The sequence below is a fragment of the Dama dama genome, chromosome 21 (assembly GCF_033118175.1).
Source record: "Dama dama isolate Ldn47 chromosome 21, ASM3311817v1, whole genome shotgun sequence".
Classification (NCBI taxonomy): Eukaryota; Metazoa; Chordata; class Mammalia; order Artiodactyla; family Cervidae; genus Dama; species Dama dama.
In genome coordinates, this window is record NC_083701.1 from 16723173 (window position 1) to 16744132 (window position 20960).

The 20960-nt window shown below is 46.0% G+C and overlaps 1 protein-coding gene across 2 annotated transcripts in view; it reads left to right on the forward strand.

Moving 5' to 3' along the window:
- Positions 1 to 5191, forward strand: part of ANXA13 (annexin A13) — a 55033-nt gene extending 49842 nt beyond the window's left edge. For both annotated transcript variants that reach the window (XM_061123252.1, XM_061123254.1), the window contains 2 exons: positions 878 to 990; positions 4596 to 5191. In XM_061123252.1, coding sequence (XP_060979235.1) covers positions 878 to 990; positions 4596 to 4715 — 233 coding nt within the window. In that variant the 3' untranslated portion in view covers positions 4716 to 5191. The remainder of the gene's footprint in view (positions 1 to 877; positions 991 to 4595) is intronic.
- Positions 5192 to 20960: the final 15769 nt, after the last annotated feature.

The following is a 20960-nucleotide window of genomic DNA, read 5'->3' on the forward strand; positions in this document are numbered from 1 at the left end:
ATTTCTGACTGGGGCAGGGCTCGAAAAGAGCAATTAGCAGCATCACAGGAAGATGCTGTGTAGACAGGACTAAATATTTCATCAAGCCCACATTCCAGACCACACACGATGAAGGGTGTGGGGATTTCAGAAAAGATTCAGAGATGAAGCTCACATCTAAAACCCAGTGATGAAAAACGAAGGGAAGGAAGTTTGCCTAGCACGGCAGGTCAGAGGATCACAGTGCAACTGAATCAGTCTTCAAGATTATCAAGTTTTATTATGGAGAGGTTGCCGGCCAGTCTGTGTTCCCCATCGCGGGCTTCCCTGGTGGCTCAGTCGGTAAAGAATCCACCTGCAATGCAGGAGACCTGAGTTTGATCCCTGGGTCAGGAAGATCCCCTGGAGAAGGGAATGGCAACCCTCTCTGGTATTCTTGCCTGGAAAATCCCATGGACAGAGGAGCCTGGCAGGCTATAGTCCATGGAATCACAAGAGTCGGACATGACTTAGAGACTAAACCACCACTGTGTTTCCCTTCTAGACCTGACTCTGGCATCAGAGATTTCTCTTAAAGATGAGAAGGCATTTCTGCTGGTGAGAATTGTGAAAATTGCAGGGAGAGCCTGAGGGTGCCCACAACGCTCCTCCTCCTCCCCAGGGTCTTCAGGGAATAGGAGAGGTTCTTATGTGTCTGAAGGGGTCTTGGTTGAAGAGTCGGGTGCCCTGACCCTGGGGGAATCTTCCAGATCCTTTACCAAGAGTGTGAAGTCTGCGCCTTTCAAAGGTCATGATTCCATCCGCTCCAAGGGCAGCCAGCTCTGCTCCTCCCCAGCGTGTCTCTGTTCTTGAACAAAACGTGACCGCCTCATGCTCTCTTTCCCTCTGTCCTGCGCAGTGAGGAGTGCCCGGGACCTCCAGGGCTACTTTGCTGACCGTCTGTACAAGTCCATGAAGGGTGCAGGGACCAACGAGGAGACCCTCATTGACATCATTGTGACCCGGGCTGAGGTAAGACGCATTTGGCTCCACCTTCTTGTTTTGCCACCACGGATGTCATCAACAGGTCATTTTTATTAAGGGTCTATCTACAGAGACGGCCCTTGCTTCCGCAGACTTTGTGGAGGACATTGTGCTGGGCTCCAGTAGGTTTCTTTTTATAAAAATACAATAACGAGAGCGGCTTCTATGTCTTTTCCTTTTTTCATCATTGTTTTCCTGCACTGCGGGGCATATGAGATCTTAGTTTCTGGACCAGGGATCAAACCCATGCCACCTGCAGTGGAAATGCAGAGTCTTGACCACTGGACCCCCAGGGAAGTCGGCAGCTTCTATTTCTGCCATCGGTGCCTCCAGCGAGCTTGGGGTGGTGCGTGGAAGGAACCTGGAGGGGCTGGTCTGGGTAGCGAAGCTCATTTTTAAGGGCTTCCCTGGTGGCTCAGATGGTAAACAATCTGTCTGCCACGTGGGAGACCCTGGTTCAATCCCTGGGACAGGAAGATCCCCTGGAGAAGGCAATGCCTACCCACTCCAGTATTCTTGCCTGGAGAATTCCATGGACAGAGGAGTCTGGTGGGCTACAGTCCAGGAGTTGCAAAGGGTTGGACACGACTGAGCGACTAACACTTTCACTTGGCAACAGACTGGTCACCCAGCAGGGGAGACTTAGCAAGTCCTTTCCAGACTCCTGAGTTAGGCCTTTATTTCCTTAAACACACCCCCGAAGCACAATTCTGCACAAAAACCACGTCAGTACAAGACAAGGTTTCCCAATCTTTTTAAAATTAGTGATCCCCGCACGAGGGAGCCTTTTTAGACCTCATTTTTTCCTAATCCTTATTCCCCTCCAAGAAATGTTAACATGGCATACACTGTATATCTGTTTAGGTTCCTTATGTATATACATAGTTACATTTACATTAAAACATTCAGATTTTTTTCATCCTCTAAGAACCAATTTTGCCCCTTTTGGGAGCATTATCACCCCGCTCTGAGAATACCTGAGCATAACAAAGGCCCAGGGAGAGGAATAGCCAAAAAAGTTTGGAAACAACTGTCAAGACTCAGATTCGGAATACAGGGCCACAGAGAGGAGGAATTACCGAGGAGAGGGGAAGTGGCGTTTCATCCACAGCAGAGAAACCTTGGAGAGTGAAGTGGAACTTGAAAACCACTGACATCTTCCCTCAAAAACGTGTTAAATGAGGGGGAAGAGATACCAACCCAAATTCTGGTCCCCATATTTCTGACAAATAATACTTAACATCTGACACTGTTTTGAAACATAACTTAGCAACACGACCGTTCTTTCGTTTTTATTTCTATTCCTGGAATTTCTCCTCCCTCTCTCCTCCTCCACGATTGATTCATATTTCCTTTTCTCTCCTAAAGCCCCTGTCCTTTCCTCCTCCTCGCTCCCTCCCCCAGTCTCTCTGCCGCCCTCTTCACTTTGTTTTGGCTGCTCTGAGTCTCTCTCTTTCCCTAATCTCTCTACGTCTCTGCCTTCTCTGTCTCTCTGTCTCTTGGTATCTCAAGCCCAGTCAGAGTCTCTGGAGATCCTGGGACACTCCTAGGAGCAGGTTGGTGACAAAGGCCAGTGAGGATGCCAAAGACCCCAGGGGTTGGAGCTCTCCAAGTGATCCTCAGGGTGCCATGTTCACTCCAGCATGCATGGAGTGTTTATTCCAACATGCTCTATCCTAGCTCAGGGCTGACCACAGGCCCTGGGTCATCTCCACATGGGGACCATTCCCTCTGAATGCTTTGGGCCCAAACAGTTATATTGACCAGATCCCCTAGTCCCCCAAAGCTGCCTGATACTAGAACGGGGCCCAGGAGAGCCCCATCCCGTCCCTGCACTCACCCCTCTCCCCCAGCCAAGCAGCCTGCCAGCCAAGGGAGCAGGGGACACCGGCCACCTGCTGATCTCTTGCACACCATCCACTTCCAACAATTCCTTACTCTACTACCCTCTCCTGCTCACCTTTCTGTCTCCTGTTGGGCCCTCTAATTGGGGTAGGAGAAAAAAAGAACCAGAAACCTGAGCAATGGTTTGTGGCTCTCTCTAGAAAGCCCTTCCCAGGTGGCGCTTATGGTAAAGAATCTGCCTGCCAATGTAGGAGATGCGAGAGATGCAGGTTTGATCCCTGGGTCGGGAGAACCCCCTGGAGGAGCAAAATGGCAGCCCACTCCAATATTCTTGCCTGCAGAATTCCATGGACAGAGCCTGGTGGGCTACAGTCTATGGAGTCACAAAGAGTCAACATGACTGAGCGACTGAACAAACACTAGAAAGCAAGATATAGTCTAATTTAAAAACAATAATGATAACAAACAAAATTGCAAACAAAACCCCAAAAAATTCCTGGTTAAAGAGAGCTCTGTGCTTCTTTTATGAGACTCCCTGTGTTCTATCTGAAATTATATCTTCCATGGCACAACTATTATCTCCTTTTTATTCGTGTTTCTTAAGTCCTTTCTCCACCTCCAGCACCTAGTTGGCACCTTTTCAAGTTTTTCAATTGATCCTTGAACAACACAGATTTGAACGGTGTGGGTGCCCCCATATGCAGATTTTTTTCAATAAATAATAGTACCTGTGTTCTCATTTTACGGATCTTTAAATTAACTAAGTGTGAGGAAAAGTTTGTATTTCCTTGTTATTTTGTCACTAAGTGTTGTCTAATTCTTTTGTGACCCCATGGCCTGTAGCCCGCCAGGCTCCTCTGTCCAGGGGATTTCCCAGGCAAGAATACTGGAGTAGCTTGTCATTTCCTTCTCCAGGGAGCCTTCCCAACTCAAGGATGGAACCCAGGTCTCCTGCATTGGCAGGCTGATCCTTCACCACCGCACCACCAGGGAGGCCCTTGTGTTCCCTCAGAGATCACAATGTGTAGCATCAGAAGAACTAAGGTTTGGGGCCTGATTCTATTCAAACTGTTTCAGTTTCCCGCCCTTGTATGAGTCATTGACCAATTCTTTCATTTTTGAGGCAGAGGTAGCAACACAGATTCTAGACTGCCTGGGAGTCAGTGTTCCTAATTCCTGTATTGTCAAGGGTCAATTGTAGATTCAAAATTAAGTCCTACAAATTGATGATGATTTGAATTTTGTTGTTTGGCACTAATATCCTTGCTGATCAGGGCATAAGAGACCAAAAAAAAAAAAGGCCTTCATTTCAAACTGTGGTGACAATTTTCTTAACTTTATACTAAGAGTCAGCAGAGTGTGGCCTGCAAGTTTAATCAGGCTCACCATTCATTTTTATACAGCTCTATTATCAGAATGTGATTATTTTAAAGTAACTGTATAAAAACCTCAAAGGAAAAATAATATTTTTGTAACACATAAATTCATATGAAATTCAAGTTTTAGTGTCCATAAACCAAGCTGTACTGGAACATACACACAGACACACAGACACCTCTGCCACCTTTGGGGAGCTGAACTCAGCTTTCTTTTTCTCAGCTACAAAATAGGAAGAATAATAACTCCAATTCCAAGGGCTGCTCTGAGGCATAAATGAGCAAGTGAGAATAATGTGCTCAGAACAGTGGCTGCCTGTGTTTGTGGTGAAAACACTATAAACATCCCATTGGCTATCATCTCTCTTACAGGTGGATCTTCAGGGGATAAAAGCCAGATTCCAAGAGAAGTACCAGAAGTCTCTCTCTGACATGGTTCGCTCAGACACCTCTGGGGACTTCCAGAAGCTTCTGGTCGCCCTCTTGCACTGAACCAGCCCAGCGCAGCAAGAGCAGAGGATGGAACCTTTGTTGAAAACCTCTCCCAAACCAGATTTGCAAATACAGCTCCAGCATGAAACACCCTCAAGGGTCCTGGTTTATTTCCTTGGCAGCTTGAGCCAAGTGGCCAGGCCAAGCTGCTTAAGTTAAGGGCAGCAACCTCGAGACGCTTGAATTGATCACCTTGAATGCTGGCTTAGTGAGTACCTGGGCAGTCTCTTAACTTTCCTTGAGGGTAATAACTGAACGCTTTCTAAGCACAAATAAAATCTGCAGTTGATGAAAAAACTATGCATTCGTAATAAAACCTTTAGAAAAATATGTCATACAGGGGCATGGATGTTTTGGGTAAAGAGAGACTAGGTGAAGTAGAAGAAAGACAAAATTAAGCAATTCATTCATTTTCCCTCTGTGTACTCAGTTTCAATCCTCAATGTTAATTAAAGGTGTGGATTATGCCTTCATCAGCTGCTTTTTCAAAGACTGGGTTGATTCCATTTTGGCTTTTGTCCGGGAAATATATGACTTGTGAAATTCAAACATATTTGGAAAATGCAAACAGTTACATTTATGGATAATCACCAAGGACAGACATGAAGGCCAACAGCAAGGAAACAATGGACTTGTCAATACGAAATGTAATGAAGGGTATAATTCACTGATCTGCTACCTGGTTTAAATGGTTTTTCTTGCTCCTCTAGACAACTGACCCACTTGAGTCTTCTCTCTGATCTTCAAATGCAATCAGGCTGGGCACAGCGCCATCAGGATCAAGGTTAATGGTCTGACTCTTAAATGGATTAATTCTGTACCAATAGCATCTCTGTTCCAAGATGGTTGTCTCATAGCCACGTGCAGCTCCACATAAAGGGGTCTGTCATGAGAACATGGGCACTTTGGTCTAATTATTACAGTCATCCTTCATTGGATGGTTATTTGTGCCTGGCACTGCTAAGTAGCTTACTTTCATATTTAATCTTCCCAACATCCCTTTAAGGTTAATATTGTTACCCATTTATTAGCTGAAGCAGCTGAGACATTCAACAACCTGGCTAAATTCATTCACAAGTGACAGAACTGAGATTTGCATTCAGAGGTGGTTGAGTCCAGAATCCACACTAGTAATTGCTTTTCTTGGGAAAATAACACAAAGCACATGAAAATGGGTCTATATTCATTTACCTGCTGAAGTTCCTAGTGCTTGCCAATCACTGTTGCTGGGTTCTGGGGATACAAAGATAAACAGAATGCTAGCCACACCTTGGGCATTTCATTCCCAGGTCACTGGTGTTGCCAGAAGCCTCAATATTCACCAGACCCTGTAAGTACATTAATGGTGGTGACGGTTTAGTCGCTCAGTCATGTCTGACTCTGCGACCCCATGGACTGTAGCCTGCCAGGCTCGCTGTCCATGCGATTCCCTAGGCAAGAATATGGAATGGGTTGCCATTTCCTTCTCTAGGGGATCTTCCTAACCCAGGGATCAAACCCACGTCTCCTGCATTGCATACAGATTCCGTATCACTGAGCCACCAGGGAAGCCCTAAGTACATTCATAGGGGCATGTAAAGCTCTCTACCCATGAGCAAGAAGCGAACCAGAGCTCCGCCTGGGGGAACGGAGATGCAGTCGTGCTGGGGTTTGAATGCATAGAAATTCTCCAGAAAAACAAAGAACGATGTGTGTAGAGGCTTGGAAACATGATGGCGCATGATGAGTTCAGGAGGCGGTAAATCCATTCCTCCGGGGCTTGCATGTGGGCAAAAGAAGGAGAGGGTTGGGGAGGCAGGCAGTGAAGCTGCCGAGGTGTATGTCTGGGCCACATTAGCGGTGGCTTTGCTTCCCAAGTGTAGGCTTGGCCCTCTGGGCAATGGTGGTCACTGGGAATGTTTGAGTGACTGAGAACACCATCAGACTTGGGCCTGGGAAATCACTTTGGTGGTGTAATCACCACAGAGTATATAGCCCAAACATACTGAGCCGTATCTTTCCAGTGGTTGTAAAAGGGTGATCAACAATGAAGAACTTACATTAACATCCCCATCCTCAATGTACCCGTGTGTTTACCTACCAGTCACGGCTGTCACTAAGAGCTCTAACAGGTAACATGGCTCGGTGACAAAGCTTGCTCATATTTACTTGTTGACAAAGCTGGCCTTTGCTTTTTGAAAAAAAAACAGAAACAAAAATGACCAGTTCTTGGGATCTGAGCTAATAGTAAGGACAGAAAAAAGGGCTACAAAGAGATCTATGAAAAACTACTGAAAACAGCCATCCTCGAAGAGTGTTGAAGGACATGATTGACATGAAGAAGAGAGGAAAGGGATTTCACAGCGAAGGAAGCAGGCTGAGGAAGATGGAGAAGCAAAGTCATTTGTTCAAAGTCACCCATAGCATCTTTTCAGGTATTTATTGGCAATCTGTATGTCTTCTTTGGACAAATGTCTGTTTAGGTCTTCTGCCCATTTTTTGATTGGGTTGCTTGTTTTCCTAATACTGAGCTGTATGAGCTGCTCATAAAATTAAATATATATACTAATAGAAATATATATTATATAAATATATACATAGATGTCTATATATATAAATTTTATGTTTATAAAATTTATATCATACACTTATTTAAAAATTTATATGTATTTACATTATATAAATTTATATTTATAAATTTACATGTGAATTTATAAATATATGTATAATTATATATACTGTATGGCATTAAAAAAAAAATAAAAGACATTGCGATTATAAAAAAGGTCACACATAAGAAGAATGAATCAGGGCCAGAATTCAAACCCAAGTCCTTCTGATCCTGATGTCTGAGCCACACGAGCTCACGTCCACACGGGGTTTCCCCCAAAGCTTGCTGCAAAAGGCACAAGGGGCCTCCCTGATGATGCTCACCGCTCACACTCACAAGCAGAAGCCAGCTTTTTGTGCCTGATCTGGGGGCTGCCTCAGAGAGAACGCCCATCCAGCCTGTCCCCCGAATGCCCAGCCTCCAGTCCTCTGGTCAGGAATTCCCTCCTTTTCCCTTGCTACACCCCTGCCCTGTCCAGGGTCCCCCTCCCTGCTCCCCAAGCCCCCGCTCTGCTCTCAGAGGGCAGGCGGCCAGTGGGGAGGGAAGGAGGAGAGGACAAAGGTAGAAGGAAGCGGGGGCAGGCAACCCCGCCGTGTCCCCTCCCCGTGCCCTCACCCCACTCCCTTCCTCTGGGGCCGCTCACTGGGGACACCCTAGTTCTTGCCACCCAGGGGGTTTGAGGAGGTGGGGAGTGGGTGCGAATCCCTCCTCTGGGGCTTCAGGAAGAGCAGGTCCCATGGGTGCATGGGGTAACTCGCCACCCATTTCCCAGGGCAAGTCCCTTCCGGGCCCTGACAGGTTCACCCACAGAGACTCACCTGGCCACGGCTGGTTGGTGACGCAGACTTTGGGACGCTTGCCTGTGGGAAGCTGGGCAGAAGCAGAGGTTCCCCCTGAGGAGCTAAGAGAGTCCCACAGCCCACCGCGCAGGCTCCAGCCCCCGGCCGCTCCTCCCAGGGGCTCCGGAGCCCCTCATGCAGGCCCACTCTCAGCTTTTGTGGGTCCCAGCCCACCTCCTCGATGTTCCCTTTCTGTGGGAACGATGCAGTCCACACACCCAAGTGCCGTCCACACCCCTGCTGTGAACCTTGGGAAGAGGTTGGTGCCTGCCTAGAAGCCATCTCAGGGCCCCAGCAAAGACAAGCTCTAGAGAAGGGGCTTCAAACTGCAGGCCAGTGTGTCTCCTCAGCCCCATGCACCCCCCACCCCACAGGAGAACTACAGCTAGGGGAAGACAGGGTATCTTCCCTGAGAGAGGGGCCCAGAGCAGGGAGTCCTTTCCATGAGCCATTCTGAGTGGCAATGGCCACTTGCCTTCTTTTTTTTTTTTTTTTGCCACTTGCCTTCTTACCTTCCTCCAGCCTCCCATCTCTTCTCCTTTCAGGAGACCAGAGCCAGCTCAGGCTGCTGGGACCCTGCATGAGCCTTAATCACACCAAATGAGCAAACTACCCGCCCCCATCAATACCCACAGACTGCCATCTGCTGCACAGGTGACTCCACCTAACCAGACCTCTGGGGCCTGACTCAGCCTCAAGGCAGACCACCTTTTGTCATTTTTCTCTTCTTTATTTTGGCTCTTCCCTCATTTGGACTCAGGATTATCAAAGGAAAGGGGCTGGAGGGCAACTGACTCATTCCTATTCTAATCACGCAACCCGAGCAGGAACAGACAACCTCCCACTAGCCAGGTGCAGTGTTGGGCCGTGAGGATGCAAAGGTGAGTCAATCACACCTGGTTCTGCCCTCAGAGAGCTTCCTGTCCAGGGAGAGACACACATTTACCAAGAAAACAAAGTGAAAGTGTTAGTCACTCAGTCATGTCCTAGTGTTTGTGACCCCATGGACCGTAACCCACTAGGCTTCTCTGCCCATGGAATTCTCCAAGCAAGAATACTGGAGCGGGTTGCCATTCCCTTCTCCAGGGGATCTTCCTGACCCAGGGATCAAACCCAGGTCTCCCACATTGCAGACAGATTCTTTGCCATCTGAGCCACCAAGAGCACAAGTAAACAAACCAAGAGAGAAAATAATCACAGATTATGATACCAACAATTAAAGGAATGAAGTGATGGTTGGGTTTGAGGGACAGAGAAAGGAACCACTTTAAATGTAGCAGCTGGGACCTACTTCTCAGAGGAGGGAGCATTGAACATTAAGACCTAAGGAATAACAGAGAATCACCCATATTGATGTTTTCAATAACATGTGGTGTTGGAGAAGACTCTTGAGAGTCCCTTGGACTGTAAGGAGATCAAACCAGTCAATCCTAAAGTAAATCAACCTTGAATATTCATTGGAAGGACTGATGCTGAAGCTGAAGATCCAATACTTTGGCCACCTGATGTGAAGAGCCAACTCATTGGAAAAGAAAACCCTGATGCTGGGAAAGACTGAGGGCAGGAGGAGAAAGGGGTGACAGAGGATGAGACGGTTGGATGGCATCACCGACTCAACGGACATGAGCTTGAGCAAACTCCGGGAGATAGTGAAGGACAGGGAAGCCTGGTGTGCTGCAGTCCATAGGATCATAAAGAGTTGGACATGACTGAGCAACTGAACAACAATAACCATATCTCAGGTGGAGGAGATTCAGCAACCAGGACAGATGAAAGCAACTTGGGACAACATGGGAAAGAGCAGGAGTGGTCTGGAAAGCCTTGGTGGCCAGTGTGGCTGATGCTCTGTGAGTGAGGGCAGAGTGAGGGGTGGTCAGCAAGGCAGGAACGGGATCCTCAGGACACGGTAAGGTGTCTGGGTTTGTTTCCAAGTGTCTTTCCCGTGAGGGAGCCCCACGTTCAAACTCTGAGGTTCCACCTCTTACCCACAGCTCTGTGGTTAAGAGGCAGACCCATCTGGGTTCCCAGTATGACTGAGATCAAGGCAGAGTGGGGGTGATATCACCCAAGCACAGTCCTAGAACATCCCACCCTTCCTCTTCTCAGTGTTGAGTTTCTCTTAGAAGATTTGGTGTCCCTTCCCATAAGTGACTTAGAACCATGTGACCATGTCACAGAGTTTCTAGAAACACCAGATCCCAGTGGATCACATTGAAGGGCTCTGGTGTGTTGGTAAATGTTTCATAGTTAATTCTCTTGGGGGAAGCGTAGCTGATCTCTAGCCTTTGCTGATTTCTGTGGTGTAAATACTCCACCGTAGCCAATTTCAAGTTACTAATGTCACTGAACATAGGATACAGAAGAGTGCACACCCATATAGTCTTTCCATTATACAGATACAATAAATGCAAATGACTTCAAGAGCACGAATGCAAGTAAAATGTAGTAAATAATTAGAAGGTAATAAATTCTGAGTATCTATTACACTTGTTATTAACATAATTTTTGTTGTTGCTCAGCCACTAAGTGGTGTCTAACTCTTTGCAAGTCTATAGACTGTAGCACTGTCAGGCTCCTCCATCCATGGGGTTTCCCAGGCAAGAATACTGGAGTAGGTTGCTGTTTCCTTCTCCAGGAGATCTTCTTGGACCATGGATTGAACCCATGTCTCCTGCATTGGTAGGCAAATTCTTTACCACTGAGCCACCAGGGAAGCCCCAGTTTAATTGTAGGTTTACATAATATATTGAATGGTATTGAATGGTTGAATGGAGTGCCTTGGTTGAATGGTTTGAATGGTTTGCCTTGGAAACAAACAGAGATCATTCTGTCATTTTTGAGATTGCATCCAAGTACTGCATTTCAGACTCTTTTTTGACCATGTTGGCTACTCCATTTCTTCTAAGGGATTCCTGCCCACAGTAGTAGATATAATAGTCATCTGAGTTAAATTCACCCATTCCAGTCCATCTTAGTTCGCTGATTCCTAGAATGTCAACGTTCACTCTTGCCATCTCCTGTTTGACCACTTCCAGTTTGCCTTGATTCATGGACCTAACATTCCAGGTTCCTATGCAATATTGCTCTTTACAGCATCGGACCTTGCTTCTATCACCAGTCACATCCACAACTGGGTGTTGTTTTTGCTTTGGCTCCATCCCTTCATTCTTTCTGGAGTTATTTCTCCACTGATCTCCAGTAGCATATTGGGCACCTACTGGCCTGAGGAGTTCATCTTTCAGTGTCCTGTTTTTTTTTTTTTTGCCTTCTCATACTGTTCGTGGGGTTCCCAAGGCAAGAATACTGAAGTGGTTTCCCATTCCCTTCTCCAGTGGACCACATTCCGTCAGACCTCTCCACCATGACCCGACCATCTTGGGTGGCCCCACATGGCATGGCTTAGTTTCATTGAGTTAGACAAGGCTGTGGTCCTGTGATCGATCAGATTGGCTAGTTTTCTGTGATTATGGTTTTAGTGTGTCTGCCCTCTGATGCCCTCTCGCAACACCTACTGTCTTACTTGGATTTCTCTTACCTTGGATGTGGGCTGTCTCTTCACAGCTGCTCCAGCGAAGTGCAGCCACTGCTCCTTACCTTAGACAAGGTGTATCTCCTCACGGCCGCCCCTCCTGACCTTGAACGTGGAGTAGCTCCTCTCGGCCCTCCTGTGCCTGCATAGCCGCCGCTCCTTGGACGTGGGGTTGCTCTTCTCTTGGGAAGGAGGGATTGCTGTTGGCACCGGGTAGATGGTAGTAAAAGTCACTCAGTTATGTCCGACTTTTTTTGACCCCATGTTCTATACAATCCATGGAATTCTCCAGGCCAGAAAGATGTCCTTTTCTTTATAGGGGACTGGGATGCAAAGTAGGAAGTCAAGAAACACCTGGAGTAACAAGCAAATTTTGCCTTGGAGTACGGAATGAAGCAGGGCAAAGGCTAATAGAGTTTTGCCAAGAGAACGCACTGGTCATAGCAAACACCCTCTTCCAACAACACAAGAGAAGACTCTACACATGGACATCACCAGATGGCCAACACCGAAATCAGATTGATTATGTTCTTTGCAGCCAAAGATGGAGAAACTCTATACAGTCAGCAAAAACAAGACCGGGAGCTGACTGTGGCTCAGATCATGAACTCCTTATTGCCAAATTCAGACTTAAATTGAAGAAAGTAGGGAAAACTACTAGACCATTCAGGTATGACCTAAATCAAATCCCTTATGATTATACAGTGGAAGTGAGAAATAGATTTAAGGGACTAGATCTGATAGACAGAGTGCCTGATGAACTATGGATGGAGGTTTGTGACATTGTACAGGAGACAGGGATCAAGACCATCCCCATGGAAAAGAAATGCAAAAAGGCAAAATGGCTGTCTGAGGAGGCCTTACAAATAGCTGTGAAAAGAAGAGAAGCAAAAGCAAAGGAGAAAAGGAAAGATACTACCATCTGAATGCAGAGTTCCAAAGAATAGCCAGGAGAGATGGGAAAGCCTTCCTCAGTGATCAATGCAAAGAAATAGAGGAAAACGACAGAATGGGAAAGACTAGAGATCTCTTCAAGAAAATTAGAGATACCAAGGGAACATTTCATGCAAACATGGGCTCAATAAAGAACAGAAATGGTATGGACCTAACAGAAGCAGAAGATATTAAAAAGAGGTGGCAAGAATACACAGAAGAACTGTACAAAAAAGATCTTCATGACCCAGATAATCACGATGGTGTGATCACTCACCTAGAGCGACATCCTGGAATGTGAAGTCAAGTGGGCCTTAGAAAGCATCACTACAAACAAAGCTAGTAGAGGTGATGGAATTCCAGTTGAGCTATTTCAAATCCCGAAAGATGATGCTGTGAAAGTGCTGCACTCAATATGCCAGCAAATTTGGAAAACTCAGCAGTGGCCACAGGACTGGAAAAGGTCAGTTTTCATTCCAATCCCAAAGAAAGGTAATGCCAAAGAATACTCAAACTACCACACAATTGTACTCATCTCACATGCTAGTAAAGTAATGCTCAATTCTCCAAGCCAGACTTCAGCAATACGTGAACTGTGAACTTCCAGATGTTCAAGCTGGTTTCAGAAAGGGCAGAGAAACCAGAGATCAAATTGCCAACATCCGCTGGATCATCGAAAAAGCAAGAGAGTTCCAGAAAAACATCTATTTCTGCTTTATTGACTATGCCAAAGCCTTTGACTGTGTGGACCACAATAAACTGTGGAAAATTCTTAAAGAGATGGGAATACCAGGTCAGACCATCTGACCTGTCTCTTGAGAAACCTGTATGCAGGTCAGGAAGCAACGGGTTAGAACTGGACATGTAACAACAGACTGGTTCCAAATAGGTAAAGGAGTATGTCAAGGCTGTATACTGTCACCCTGCTTATTTAACTTATATGCAGAATACATCATGAGAAACGCTGGGCTGGAAGAAGCACAAGCTGGAATCAAGACTGCCGGGAGAAATATCAATAACCTCAGATATGCAGACGACACCACCCTTATGGCAGAGAGTGAAGAGGAACTAAAAAACCTCTTGATGAAAGTGAAGGAGGAGAGTGAAAAAGTTGGCTTAAAGCTCAACATTCAGAAAACTAAGATCATGGCATCCGGTCCCATCACTTCATGGCAAATAGATGGGGAAACAATGGAAACAGTGCCAGACTTTATTTTGGGGGGCTCCAAAATCACTGCAGATGGTGATTGCAGCCATGAAATTAAAAGACGCTTACTCCTTGGAAGGAAAGTTATGACCAACCTAGATAGCATATTTAAAAGCAGAGACATTACTTTGCCAACAAAGGTCCATCTAGTCAAGGCTATGGTTTTTCCAGTGGTCATGTATAGATGTGAGAGTTGGATGGTGAAGAAAGCTGAGCGCCGAAAAATTGATGCTTTTGAACTGTGGTGTTGGAGAAGACCCTTGAGAGTCCCTTGGACTGCAAGAAGATCCAACCAGTCCACCCTAAATGTGATCAGTCCTGGGTGTTCATTGGAAGGACTGATGTTGAAGCTGAAACTCCAATACTTCGGCCACCTCATGCAAAGAGTTGACTCATTGGAAAAGACCCTAATGCTGGGAAGGATTGGGGGCAGGAGGAGAAGGGGATGACAGAGGATGAGATGGTTGGATGGCATCACCAACTCTATGGACATGGGTTTGGGTAGACTCTGGGAGTTTGTGATGGACAGGGAGGTCTGGCGTGCTGCGATTCATGGGATCGCAAAGAATCAGACACGACTGAGCAACTGAACTGAATTGAACTGAACTTACATTAATATAATTTTTAACAGTGACTGTGATTAACAACCAGCTCATCAAATTTGTGAAAAATTAACAATTGGCTCCCATGAACCAACAGGAGCCAACACTAGCACTCCATCTGTTGTGAGTTTCCATCCCATTTCTTCCAGAAGACTCCTGAAACAATTCATACCCTGTCCCCAGGTACCTGCATAAGAAGTGATTATCCTGAACAGTGATTATCCTCTTCCCTCATGGCAATGGGTTGCTACCTATCATACATTTTAGGGGCACAATGAATGGTTGTGTATGTTGTCTACTGCACACGGCTGCCTGACGGAGGGAATGTTTGGGACCTGAAATCCAGCCCTAAGACTGCAGCCGCCTAGAGAGGGCGCCTTCCACTAATATTCACTGAGGTGTCAATATGGACTGGTCCTGGAACTGTAAATAATCTATTTTACGTATGAGAGGCCCATCAACAGACTCCTGCCTGGACAAAATGCTTCTACCAGCTTCTTATTTTAAGAAATATTATAGTCTGCCCCTCTTGGCACCCCACATAGTGATATAATCAATTCCTGTAAATCTAAGGAGAGTGTTTAAAAGTAAAGATTAAGAAGAAAAAGATGAGAACAACGATCCAGAAGATGAGACAGAGGTTTTACCACATAAATGGAGATAGATGCTAAAGCAGAAAGGGATACCCCGGCTGCCTTCAGGAGGGTATCAGCCCAATTAGGACACTGTGTTCCTGTGTCGGAGATGGAGAGTCTGGCTCCTTCAGCAGCAAAAGAGCGATGCCCAGGACTCCTCCAGGCAGCAAACTATTTCTCAGATCACACTACAGCCAATAAAAATGCCTCAGATAAGCCCCCAGAAGCTAGATAAGCCAAGAAACAACAGTGCTGGGAAATGGTATTCGCCTCTCCACACTGACAGCAAGAACTGCCACACTGAGGTCAGACAGATGTCAAGGCTGCCTGTCTGTGTCACTACAATTTCTTAGGTGACCAGGACTCAGAGTGACGACCAGCATGTTAAAAAGACATTGGGTCAAGAGAACGGAAAGTGGCTAGGGGAGAGGAGGGTTTCAGAGCAAATGTTTTATTTTATAAGTTTTAGGTTTACAGAAAAGTAAAATTATATTAGAGTTCCCATGTATCCTCCTCCCAGTTTCCCAAATATATCATTTATATGGTACATTTGTCACAACTTATGAACTAAAGATGGGCTTCCCTGGTGGCTTGGATGGTAAAGAATCTGCCTGCAGTGCGGGAGACTAGGGTTTGATCCCTGGGTCAGGAAGATCCCCTGGAGAAGGGAATGGCTACCTACTCCAGCATTCTTGCCTAAAGAATTCCATGGACTGGTGGGTTACAGCCCATGGGGTCGCAGAGTAGGGCACAACGTAGCAACTGAACAACAACTTTGGGTTATAATTCAAGACTATACTATTCATTGCTCAAATTGTTCCATCATCACCTATTGGGAGCTCCTGCAGTTTGCTCCTATGTCCCTTGGACATGCCCTCTTGCTTTGCTTCTTGAATATGTCTTTTATTTCTGGCACTATATTATGCTCTATGTTCATTTTGCATGTTCCCTTCCCAGCCCTACAACCTGCCATTTCTACAAGAAATCCTGGTTCCTTTTGTGGGAGAATGATATTAGAAACCAAAGTCTGGGCACAGGATGTGCTCATTGCTTCCAGACCCACTCAGTAGACAGAGTTTGGAAATATAAGTGCATGTACTAACCCAGGTGTGCACCCATATCTCTATTTATACACAGATGTAGAGAGATAATATAGCTGCGCAGGTACAGATGTAAATGTAGACACAGACATAAATCCACCTGCAGCCACATTAAGCTAGACATGAGTTCATACCATGTCTTCAGCTTTCATTCAGGACCACGTTGCTCATGTTAGGAGGACATTTGACATTTTTTAAAATAATAAACAGTATTGTGTTTTTTTAAATTTTGCTCTCCACAAGTATGTTGTTAACATATAGAAATGGCATTGAGTTTTTTCTTTTTTTGGCCATAACACGCTGCATGCAGAACTTCCCCCACCAGGGGTCAAACCTGTTCCCCCTGCAGTGGAATGGCAGAGTCTTAACCACTGGACCACCAGTGAAGTCTGATTTTTGACATCTTGAAAACATTGTGAGACTACGACACATAGTTAGCGTCTTTCAGAATCACTGGTTGCACACCCAGGAAGCCAGCATTGGACTCACTCTTCTTTTATCAAACTTTCCTTTCTTTGGGAGGGAAGTTCCTAGAAAAAGAAGCCATGGGAAGAAGCAAAGAAACCACAGTGGCCTGCGTGTGCCACTGTTTGAGTGGATCTCCATTTTGAACGGCAGACTTTGTGCCCAGATCTCAGGAGAAAGGGTAGGCCATGGCAGAGTGGTCCTTGGACCTCCCTACCAGGTACCCAAGGAATTGTCCTTAGGTTCTGAAGACAGTGCTCCAGTGCTCCTTTGTGACTAAACCAAAAGTCTTCTGTTCCTAAGGTAACCAACTTTCAATGAGTTCAAACTGTGTTCAGCTGGGACTTCCCCAATGGTTAAGACTCCATGCTTCAAATGCACGGGACATGGGTTCGATCCCTAGTTGAGGAACTAAGATCTCACATACCACGTAGCGTGGCCAAAAAAAAAAAAAAAAAATGTGTTCAGCCAATACTGATACAACTCAAGGAAAGGGAAACAAAGACCATCTTTAGTGTCAGAATCATAAGAGAGTGGGTTTTCATGCCAGTCTCTTCCTGTAAATGACTTTTGTTCCCTGATAAATGTAACTTCAGGATTCCTTAGAACAAGGATGTCTCAGGACAAAAGAGGCCTGAAGCATTTTTAGACTCTGGGCTCAGAAGGAAAAAAGCACTGGTTTTGAATCATTCCTCACTGTGAGTAATGTGGACCAAGATAATATGACTCACAAACCAAAATGGACACACTAATTGGCTGAACTCTGAACCCAACCCACATATTAATTTTTTTTTAACTGCACTGAAAACAAAATCAAGGTTGTTGTTTTAAAAATCCTACTGAACCAGTTCAAATTAGAACCAGTCTTTGGGAACGGTAGAGCCAGAAGGAACAAAAATTAGAAAAGCAAAATCATTTCCATACAAGTATTTCATTCACTTCAAGTGTCTGGTACATACAAATAAGCACTGTATATGTATTTCTATCAGTAGGAGATCTTTTAATTGAATCACACTTAACCAATTTGCCACATTAAGTAGCATGCCCCATCTTCTCTATAGAGTCTTTTGGTGGCGGTCCTGGATGCTCTGAAGGCTGGCGGCTAGCAGGGCACTGACCAGGAAGCCCTCCCTTCTGGCAGATCGTGCCTTTTGCAAGGCCAGAGGTAGAAGAGCCTCCATAGACGAGAACAATCACCTCCAGGACAAACAAGGCGACAGAGGTCCTAGCTAACAAGAGATGTCTTCAGCGGTCACTGATTCAGAGTCGTTTTGAGTCTACCAAAAACGTCAGGAACAACTTCATTCATATGCAGAGGAGCTGAACCTACCCGGTAGGATCTCGGTGAGGGTTAAATGAGATGAGGTATCAGAAAGCCTTAGCAAAGAGATGGACCCATCACATGAGCTCCCTGTATGCTTGCTGAATTTTTATCTAGCCAAGTTACCCCATCCTCTGCACTAAATGGCCATGATTTCTGAAATGCAATCACAAAGGAGTCTATTGCACGAGGAAGTGAATCTAAGTTGCAAATACCAGATGGATTCAGGACTCCCACCTTTCCCCACCTGGACTAACAAGACAGACTGCAGTGGTCTCCCCCCGCCTCCAGTCACGTCCCTCCTCCAGCCTGTCTCATCCCACAGCCAGCACTGCAGCGCTCCTAACCACAGCTCTCCCCCACACTGATCCCAGATTCCCAGAAGGGTCTGCTACTCTTATACCTCAAGCCTTTATGCTTCCTCTCCAGGGGTGGATGTCCAGCTAACATCTCATACTAAAGGCATCCAAAGAAAAATCTTGATTTCTCCCACAAAACCAGTTCCCTTCCCGGTCTTTCCTATCTTGGTAACCACGCCCAACTACCCAGTGGTTCAAGCCAATGTCATCTTTGATTCAGTCCATCCCTCAGTCCTCAAGGGCCAGGAATCAGAAGTCCTATTGTGCTAGTTCTATTACTCAAAATACCTCCAAAGCTCTCCCTCCAGGTCAGGCCTCCACTCTCTCTAATCAGAATCGCTACAATGGCTTCATATCTGTGTTTTCTGCCTCCCTGGTTGCTTCATCTCTGACTCCTAGAACTGACCCACTGTCCCCTTATTCACCAGGCACCAGTCACACTGGCCTTTTTTCTGTTCCTCAAACTTGCCAGGCTTCCTCCTGCCTCAAGACTTCTGTACTTGTAGTTTCCTCCACCTAGAACTCCCCTTCTCCCAGACCATCCTATGATCCAATCTCAGCATACATCTCCCCCTCCAGAGGCCTATACCAGCTACCCTGTCAAGTCTCCTTCCCATCACTGCCCTCCAAACACACCCAAATTCTTCCTTCAACATTATCGCATCTTATCTTCATCACAGTTGTCACCATCCAAAGTTATCTTATTTGTTTACATATTCATGTCTACCCTCCCCCATTGGAATATAAGTTCCAGTGGGGGCTCGGACTTTTACTCTGCTGTTCACTCCTGTAACCCCAGGACCTAGAACAATGCCTGGGACTTGGTTGTCTCTGTTCAGTTGCTAAGTCGTATCCAACCCTGCAGCCCCATGGACTGCAGCCCATCAGGCTTCTCTGTCCCTCACCGTCTCCCAGAGCTTGCTCAAACTCATGTCCACTGAGTCAGTGATGCTATCCAACCATCTCATTCTCTGTAGTCCCCTTCCCCTCTTGCCTTCAATCTTTCCCAGCATCAGGGTCTTTTACAAGGAGTCAGTTCTTCACATCAGGTGGCCGAAGTATTGGAGCTTCAGCTTCAGCATCAGTCCTTCCGATGAATATTTAGGGTTGATTTCCTTTAGGATTGACCAGTTTGATTTCCTTGCTGTCCAAGGGACTCTCAAGAGTCTTCTCCAGCACCACATTTCGAAAGCATCAATTCTTCGGTGCTCAGCCTTCTTTATGGTCCAACTTTCACATCCATACATGACTACCAGAAAGAAATGAACACCTAGCACAATTTCCTTCTTCCCCTTTTCCAGCCAACTTTATCTTGTGTGTGTGTGTGTGTGTGTGTGTTTTAAGAATTTTTTTATGTGGACCATTTTTAAAGACTATTAAATCTGTTACAATATTGCTTCTGTTGTGTTTTTTTTTTATGTCCTGGTTTTTTGGCTGTGAAGCATGTGGGATCTTCGCTCCCCAACCAGGAACTGAACTTGCATCCCCTGCATTGGAATGTTAAGTCTTACTGGATCGCCAAGGAAGGCCCCCAACTTTATCCTTTGACTTCCACTTTTCTTTTCTGTTGTAGCTTCACACTCTTGCCTTGCCTGCCCCGCCAGTCCCCCCTTCTAAGCTCTCCCTTTTACACAATTCCATCAGACCCCTTAAAGTATTATTCTTCATCATTCTCTTCGTCCACGTCCCCAAGTAGACCAGGAGATCCGTGAGATGAAGGATCACATCTTCCTCGGCCTTCCAGGCCCAACCCACACAGCAATTCTCTACATCTCTCACCGCCCTGCCAGCCCTGATCACACGTGCTTGCATGCTAAGTCGCTTCAGTCGCGTCCAACTCTTTGGGACCCTGTGGTCTGTAGCCCACCACGCTCCTCTATCCATGGGATTCTTCAGGCAAGAATACTGGAGTGGGTTACCATGCCCTCCTCCAGGGGATCTTTCCAACTCGGGGATCAAACCCATGTCTCCTGTGGCTCCTGCTTTGCAAGCAGATTCTTTACCACTGAGCCACTTGGGAAGCCCTGATCACGAGATTATTTCATATCTAATCTTTTCCTCCACCCTCTTCTCTATGCAGTGCCACCTCTGTAGCACTTATCATCATCCCAAATCATCTCATCTCTAGTTACTCAGTTATTTGTTCTGCTTATCTATTAACATTACCTGTCCCCCGCACTATATCTCTGGTGACTAAAACAGTGGCTGACGCATAGTAGGTGCTCAATAAAGATCTGTTCACAATGGGCTTATTCAATACATTTGTTAAATGAAGAACTGTCAGTCAATTAGCCACTGTGGCCCCTGTATATCTCAGGATACCCAAAGAGCAGGGGCATTCGATGCTATGTTTACAACAGTCACTCATGGTTTTCAAAACAAGACACAGGGACATGATTCATGAAAATCACATTCTGAAGCACATGTTGGTGCAGAGAGGGGGAAGGGGAGGGGAGAAGAGGCAAGTAGACTGTTGTCTACTGAGTAAACAGGCTCTTCAACTGTTCCAGGGCATCCACAGCCTGAAGGACTGACCGCTTGCTTCTTTTGTTTGGCACTAAGAGCCCAGACAGGAGCAGCAGGTCTCTCTACAGCTCTACCAATTCCACGCCAATTAGTCCAATTAGAAGCAGGTCTGTAGATTAACTGCCCAGATGTTCAATTT